This window comes from Leuciscus leuciscus, assembly GCF_965113295.1.
Source record: "Leuciscus leuciscus genome assembly, chromosome: 18".
NCBI classification, from domain to species: Eukaryota; Metazoa; Chordata; class Actinopteri; order Cypriniformes; family Leuciscidae; genus Leuciscus; species Leuciscus leuciscus.
In genome coordinates, this window is record NC_138742.1 from 8,955,198 (window position 1) to 8,963,472 (window position 8,275).

The window sequence follows — 8,275 nt, forward strand, 5'->3', positions numbered from 1 at the left end:
CTTTGATGGGCGTTATAAATGAGCATGCAATCTTACCACCTCCGCTTTGCGGGGTTCCATTGGCATTGCAGCAATCAAAGTAACAGTCATCGATTTTCGCTTTGTCTTTGACCTGCACGGTTATTATCTGGCTGCCAATCATCGCTTCGAACCCGACCACCACGCTGCTGTCGTCCAGAGGATATATAAAGATTCCTGCATGAATCACAGGAAGAGGATTAGAAAAAAGTGATTCAGGAGAATGCATTGTTTATTACACAGTAGCAAAAGGCCATCTTTCCACAAAGCTAATTTTGCACTTGACAGAAATAAAATCCTTCGTTTTAGTGCTTTCAACATTGATCAATGCAAAATCCAATCTGTTGGAGTCAATAGGACACTGGAGACCACAGAGCAGCAATGTGCCAGTGACATTTCTAGACTTCACACAAATAGCTGATGAGGTTGGGAGGGAAAGACAAGTGTTTCTCTTCCCTTCGGGGAATTTTGAGAAAGTATTACTGTGATTATAAAGAGTTTGATGCATTTCGTCCCAAAATGCTTTTGAGAAATTACAAATTAATTCTTGATTCTTATCATTGATCAAGTGGATAAAGTGAAGTGCTGTATTTTTTTTATAGATTTGTCATAAAATATTCTCTAAAAAGTCATTCAGGGGACCTGTTACCATAACTCAAAGGGATAGTTCGCCCAAATATTGAAAAAAATACTATGGAAGTCAATGGTGTCCCGTCAACTGTTTGGTTACAAACATTCTTCAAGAAATATATACAGAATTGGAACAACTTCCAGTAAACGATGACAAAAAGTTTCATTTTTGGGTGACCTATCGTATACCTTTAAATAAATGCATGGTCACAAAAATTCAAATTTATTGTTTTAATGAAACCTCTTACATTATTTTGAGTTCTATTGACACAATAATTTTGATAATTGAATCAACTTAATATTGTGTGTAATGTAAACTAAAATTTCTGCATTAGTTGTAACAATGAATTCGTCTTGATAACTTCAGAAATTAGGCAGTGGATTTGTAGTTCCCAGCATTCATTGCATAGGACTGGATAAGGAAAATAAATGTTGAAATTACGTGTTATTTTATTAGGTTTTTTTTGTGAAAGAAAAGACCTGTTAATGTTTAATGATAGTATGTTTGACATTTAAAGGAGTTTCTGTAATGTTGAAGTTTTTGTGGTTACGATTGTGATTGTAAACACTACACTGACTCTATAAGCAATGACTGAGCTAACGCCAGTGACAAGTAATATCTTGTTCATTAAATGCCAAATAAGTTACATTAAGAATGTGCAATAGCTGTGGATCTGAACTGAAATAGATAAGATTAATTGGTTCCAGGGCTACAACTCAAGTAGTTGGAGCGACTAAACATTTATGCAAAAAATTATTAAGCTCTTCTAACTCAGTGTAGCTTGCTGGTTGAATGTAATTTCAGCCCAAGTTGTCATAACAAAAAAAAATGGATGCAACTGTTGCGTTCATTTGTTTTGTTGAGCCAACACATAATGTTTTGGAGTGTGTGTAGAGAGCCTGATTATACATCTTTTGAGATTATATATTTAATCTAGTCCTCGAAGTTGGATCAACTGGAACATGTTATGAAGAGTTACATGGCAAATTTAAAACTAAAGTTTAGGTTCAAATCGCTTAAGTATGAGCAATATACACTCAAAAAATAGTTAGGCCTAAATTTAAGATTTATGTAATTGAACTGCAAATAAAATGTCCATCCATTTGGATTACACATTTTTAACAAGTCATAAACTTAATGTAATGCATGTTTGTCAGAAACATGTTTCTGCACTCATGGCTCATGGCTATTAACTATTTGCATCTATTTGATTTTAATTATCCTATTTTCAAAATGCATTTATTCAAATCAGAATAAATCTGTTCATTGTGCAAACATTACATTTATTCAGTAAAAAATACAAACATGGATTCAAATATAAACTTGCCTTGCCAAATATGGCTAGCTGTGGACCAAGCAATATTCAATTAGATAAAAATGTATGAGATAGAAACAGATTGGATTTATTGATGATAAATATAAACCTGGTTATTGTTATTGTACCATAATGTGTTATTAAACACATTCAGTTTATTAGTACTATAGATAAATCGTATCCGTTTCATTTATTTATGTCTGACAAACATGCATCATTTATTTATTTTTTGAGTGTAAAACTAATGCCTTAGGAAGAGCCACTAATGATGGATATCATTTCAGAAATATCAGAAGTAATGCATCCATTAGACAGCATACTCACCCTCGACAGGGTGATCTTCGATGTTTTCATAGGTCAAGGAGGCCGTCATTGCCAGGGTGTAACCCCTGACACAGGAAGTGATGTCAGAGACGCTAAGAGGCAGAGCGCTCCGTTTGCTCTTGTTGATCAGGCCTGGCATGATGGTGGTTCTGTCCAGTACAGCTTCTCACATGCAGAGAAGGAGGCGATAGGTGATGTTTCCCTAGAAAGGCTAGATAAGATTGAAACCATATTTTACAATATGTCTTGCAGAATGAATGAATAAATGAACCAACCAACCAACCAATCAATCCCTCCCTCCCTCCCTCCTTAGGGCCTGTGTATATTTATTTATGCTTTTGGACATTGTATGAACGTCCAGATAAAATATCTTGTTTTAAACCTTAAAACAAGTTAAATTTACTTAAAAAGCAAAACTGCATTGTAAGGACCTGAATAATTGTTTTACTGCATTGTGTTTTGTTTTAAGCATGAATATAATAGTTTTGTGAGGTTTAAGTACAAAAATGAAAATAAGAATAATAAACTTAATTCAAAATATATGACCTGAAAAAAAAGAAAAAAATACTTACAGAATGACTAAAAATACATTTTGAACGGAACATCTACTGTTTTATCATACATACAAACTCTGGTGTTTGTGCAAATCTGCCCCTTCTAATAAATAGAGATGAGACATCAAAATCCAGATGGTTGGATATTTCGTATCTAATGCAGTGACATTTATACAATTTATGTGTGGCTTAAGTGTCCAGTATTTCTGTGGCCATTGTAAAAAACAAGTCATTCATATTCACAGACGTCACACATCATAACTCATCATTGTCCTACAGCACTGATGAAGACTAGAGGACAACATTATAATCCGTATCGCTCTGGATGCCTCTCTGGTGTCTAAATGAAGTCCTCTGACAGGTCCACCCCACCCCCCCATCCCACGGGTGGATTTGTGGCACACAAAGCTCAGGTCTGGATCAGCACCATCAAAGGGAACAGAAGCCTCTGGCACATCAAAAAGCCACTGGCACCGTTACAGACTCGGCAGTTTTTACCTGAGGTCAGCGCAGAGAACTTCAGACTATGGGAATACAAAACCAGAAGAGTTATACGATACAGATCAGCGTCTGTGTCTCAGTTCTCTTAATGATTGTGCCAGAAAAAGCGATTAACATGATGTAAAACTCTTTAATGATCTCTTTAACTTTTCAATTGATTCTCCTAGACAGTGTGATTGAAATGTTTGATGTAATGGGTATTTTCAACATTAAATGTCCAGAGAAATGGAGACTAAGGATGCTCCGGTCAAAGGCCATACTTAACCAAAAAGTGCTTAACACAGTAGAACTTACAGTCATATGATTAGCTTAGATCATTACAAACCAATCACCAGAACAAATCACAGTGAAGAAGACTTGAGTGACATTGATTTTTTCTCAGCTATATGATTTAAATGTGCATGTATCTTTCTATTCAGGCGACTCACTTGGTTTTTGTGGCCATTGATAACCTGGCCGTGAATAAAACGTATTTTCTAGCTTCTTGACGGGACGCCGTCACCTTACTTCAGGGAAGTATTGCATTAAGAAGTCAGATTTAGTTGGTTATATTCGTTTTAAATATTTCCAAGACAACAGTAATGGACCTGAAATTGAAAGCAAATGCGTCACAGATTTTTCTCCTTGGAAAAGGACATCAATATTCTCAGAACAGATCTCTCTGAATAATGTCTCTAACTGTGCTCAGATTTGCAAAAATACAAAGTCTGCAATCAAAGGTCTCAATATGAACCCTCTTCCAAGACCAAATGATCTGAGCTATTATCCGCAATCATTAATATCTCTATACTCATTTTTTCTCCTAGACATATCTGAGATGTTGACTAAAAGTGAAATCTCCATTAAGTTTCTCCAAGCAATAACAATTTCAGAAATGAGATTGCTTATATTATATACAGACAGTACATAAATATCTCAGTTATTTCTTCTACACAGCAATGAGAATAAAAGACTTTTGTTGAACATGCTTCTCAGATTTGTCTGAAGACCACTATTGAGTTTCAGAAAAGACTTCAAAAATGCCTCACATTGTGCTCAGGTTCCACAACCGAGTAATACTGTCGAGTAATAGACATATTTGGCCATTTTAAGATTGTGATATTATACTATAACGTAAAAATGTTTGGGGTCAGTAAGAATTTTTTTAACATTTTTTTAAATGAGTCTCTTATGCTCACCAAGGCTGCATTTATTTGATGAAAAATACAGTAAAAAAAAAGTTTCAAATTAAAATAACTTTTCTATTTTATTTTTATTTTATTTTATGTAATTTATTCCTGTGATGCAAAGCTGAATTTTCAGCATCATTACTCCAGTCTTCAGTTTCACATGATCCTTCAGAAATCATTCTAATAGGATAATTTGCATTTCTGGCTATTATGAAAGTTGAAAACAGTTGTACCGTTTAATTTTTTTATTTGATTTTTGAAAGAGTCACTTTTTCAGGATTCTTTGATGAATAAAGTCCAAAAGAACGGCATTTATTTGAAATAGAAATCTTTTGCAACATTATAATTGTCTTCACTGTCACTTTTGATCAATTTAATACATCCTTTTGGAATTCAATTCAATTCAACTTTTATTTGTATAGCACTTTTCAGAATACAGAAAATGCATGTGTCTACATTACAATTTAGAGTGACTGTGTGCAAGTACTGTATTTCAGAAATGTACATATACATATCACTCCATTATCTAACAATGTATGAATTTAATAAGGCAGAAACAATGAGCTCATTGAAGTAATTATTACAAGTTGTGAACATAATGATTACAATATATAGAAAATTGTGCATTGGAGCATGTTGATTTAGAGTTAATAAAAGTATAAATTTCTTTCTTTCAAAAATAATTCTACCTGACCCCAAACTTTTGAATGGTAGAGTATATTGTATAAATTGTGTTCATATTAGTATTTTTAACATTAATATATTTAATATTAATTTGACATCTCTTTTGAATTCATTATAATATATAAACATTATATTATTTGTCAGACACCTTGCAATTGTCATGGTAGATCATGTTTGTTGCGTTTGAGATGGACTTTGAGTTGGTTTTTCATTGTTTCCATGTTCTGTTTCCTTTGTTTGTATTTGTTGCTATGGTTACTCATTGTTTGATTAAGTTGCCACACCTGTTTCTTGTTTCCACCCTTTGATTATCCTTTGTATATATTTCCCTGAGTTTTAAGTGTCCTTAATCCGTATTTCGTCAGTATATAGTGTTTGTTCTGTTTGCTTTTTTAAAGAGTTCTGTGTTAATTAAAATCAACTGTTGCGATTTGGTCCAGCCATTTGTGACAGCAATTGCATCAGGCATTGAAAAGCCCATATCGACTACTGCTAGGACAACTATTAATGCTATAATGTTATAGTCCTACTGAATATCAACAATTGTGTCTCTGTTTATTTGAAACCATCATCATTTTCTTATAATTCTGTTTGATGAATTATGCTTTTGAATATAAGCTTTATCACAGATTTTGATAAAGCTTGTATTCAAAGCACAAGTCATCAAACAGAATTATAAGAAAATGATGATGGTTTCCAAACAGGTTTCCCAAACTCTCTACTCTCCTGAGGTCTGAGCAAACAACAATATCCCACAGTATTTTAAAAGCAAACTGCAGTATGATTTAACTTTATATCAATCCTCTAATTTCCATCTAACGTCCACAGAGGGTCAGTGTTTTGGAAATTTGACATGTTTTTCGGCCAGTTTCCAGATTTATGAGCAATTATTCTCAGAGGACATAAATGTCTGAGATTAAACAGCTTCCCGATATTACAGAAAAGAAACAGACGCTTTCATCGAGGTGTCTACATGGCCATAACTCAGAGACAGAGGAACGCCACCCCCTCTCTAATGGATTAAGGTTTTGGCACAGTGCCTCGTGACAAGATGAGAGCGGACAGACGAGTACAATAGATTTCCCCCTCGCCCCTGACTGCCATCACACACAGCAAACCGGTCAAACACTGCCATCATGTGTCCTGAGAGAAGCGGGGCATTTCGGCACAAAGCAAAGGTGTCAATATCATCTTAAAACATGATTTAAATCATGCATTTAAAATAAAGGTTATTCTATGGTTTCATGGAGAATCTCTGGAAACTTTCCACTGCACAAGGTTCCTTATTGTTGAAAACAAAGATTCGATTATTAAAATGTTCTTCACACTAAGAAAACAAATGGTTCTTTTAAGCGAACTAATCGCTGTGAAAAAAATTTGATTTTAAGAGTTAAACGTTGATATTAAAACCACAAAACAATCATTTAAGATTTTTTGATAACCCTATCAGACCGAAAAGACCAGGTAAAGGTCAAAATCAATTTCATCCTCAATGACGAGATTGATTTTGTTTGAAAATGCATGAAAAAAAAATATTTCTTCCATATTCTATTTAAGGGGACCCAAATGAGGAGAACCCAAAGTGACAGACAATGACCAACCCCCGCCTCCCATCCATCCTCAATGGAGTGTGAATCACTCCCAACGAAAAAGAGCCTAATCCCCCACTACACACACTCCACGGCTGCCACCACACACACCGCGGGAGACGCGGCACAGAAACAACCACCTGTTGATCCTGCATCTCCATCAGCTGACTACAGATGCATCACTTTGCAAGGTCGTGAAATCTCTTTTAGAGGTTTTCCAAACACTTCCCAAATTCACCTAAAACCTAAAACAAAATGCCTCCTACTTCACCATAAGATTTCCGAGTTCAGTTCCTCATGCACTTTTTGCAAAGCAGGACTCTTACCTCACATCTGCAGCGGTCACAATTCTCTCTCGAATCCTGCATTGGTGATGTCCAAAATAATCGGCTGCAACTCCGGAAAGCTCTCTGCCTCTTGGAGATGAACACAACAACTGAGCAGAACGAAGATGGGAGGGAGGTGGAGAGACCGACAGATATAGAAGCAGCTGGAGGAACGTTAACGCAGTCGATCAGCACAGCAACATGTGGTTATGAAGCTCAGAGGAGCTGTGGCAGAAACACAGGCGCTGGAAGCTGTCCTGTGCAACAGATTAACAGGAACCCCAGCACACCCCCCGCCAACGCTCAATTCTCCCCTCAGCATCTGTACCACCCACTCATCCACCTCTCTGTCTCTCCGTAATCAGTGACGAGAGCCCATTCATGTATCCCATTTGATGGCCGGGGTACCACAGGCTGAAATGAACACCATGCATGGGGGAAACGAGGGGAGGGCGAGAGATCATGCATGTTTCCCTCTCTGTCTTTGTCTGTCCTTCCATCATTCATGTTTTCCCTCCAGTGACTACTAAGCTCACTATCTTGATTTTAATATGACCGTGGCGTGTGTGATTAATCTGCTTTTGCAGAGGATGTAACCATGACAATCAATATGGAGCCTCCAGGGCTTCTTAAAAGACAACAGGTTGTTTGGAGAAAGTGTGTGTGTTTAGTGATGTGTGCTGGCTTGGCTTGAATCTCAGCTTCTGTTTCTCAATTCAATTAACATGTGCTATTTACTGTCTCTCTTTCTCTCTCTTGCTCGCTCTCTCTGAATGTCTCTTATCTCATCTGCTGGGACAGGCGGACGGGCTGCAGCGGTCGTAGATCATTTCATCTGCAATAAAGAAGAAAATATGTCAAACCCAACGGCTAAAGCCTGAACGCTATGGATGTAAGTCATAAATTCCATGCATTCGATTCTCAATTATGATGAATTTCCTCAAGAATAAGCAAGCACAAATAAACAAAACCATATTGGCTGTGATGCAAAAATGTAATTGAGACAAAGCACCTAAGTTAATTGGGGTGTCATTTCTAAAACTGAGGTATCAGGTTGAAGCTTCATGACTTTTCTTAGGTTTATGAGAACTGACAATATACAAGATTTCTACCTGATAACAAACATTTCTTTGGAGAAAAAAAAAGCATCTGCTAAATTAAAAA

General features: G+C 36.1%; 1 protein-coding gene across 2 annotated transcripts in view; it reads right to left on the reverse strand.

Moving 5' to 3' along the window:
• Nucleotides 1-8,275, reverse strand: part of vwa5b1 (von Willebrand factor A domain containing 5B1) — a 46,535-nt gene that overhangs the window by 37,301 nt on the left and 959 nt on the right. The window contains exons 2-4 of one of the 2 annotated variants that reach the window (XM_082144736.1): nt 7,112-7,946; nt 2,289-2,499; nt 37-195 (exon numbers count right to left, since the gene is read on the reverse strand). In XM_082144736.1, coding sequence (XP_082000862.1) covers nt 37-195; nt 2,289-2,427 — 298 coding nt within the window. In that variant the 5' untranslated portion in view covers nt 2,428-2,499; nt 7,112-7,946. Of the gene's footprint in view, nt 1-36; nt 196-2,288; nt 2,559-7,111; nt 7,947-8,275 lie in introns of those variants that run through there. The other variant, XM_082144735.1, reaches the window with a different exon arrangement.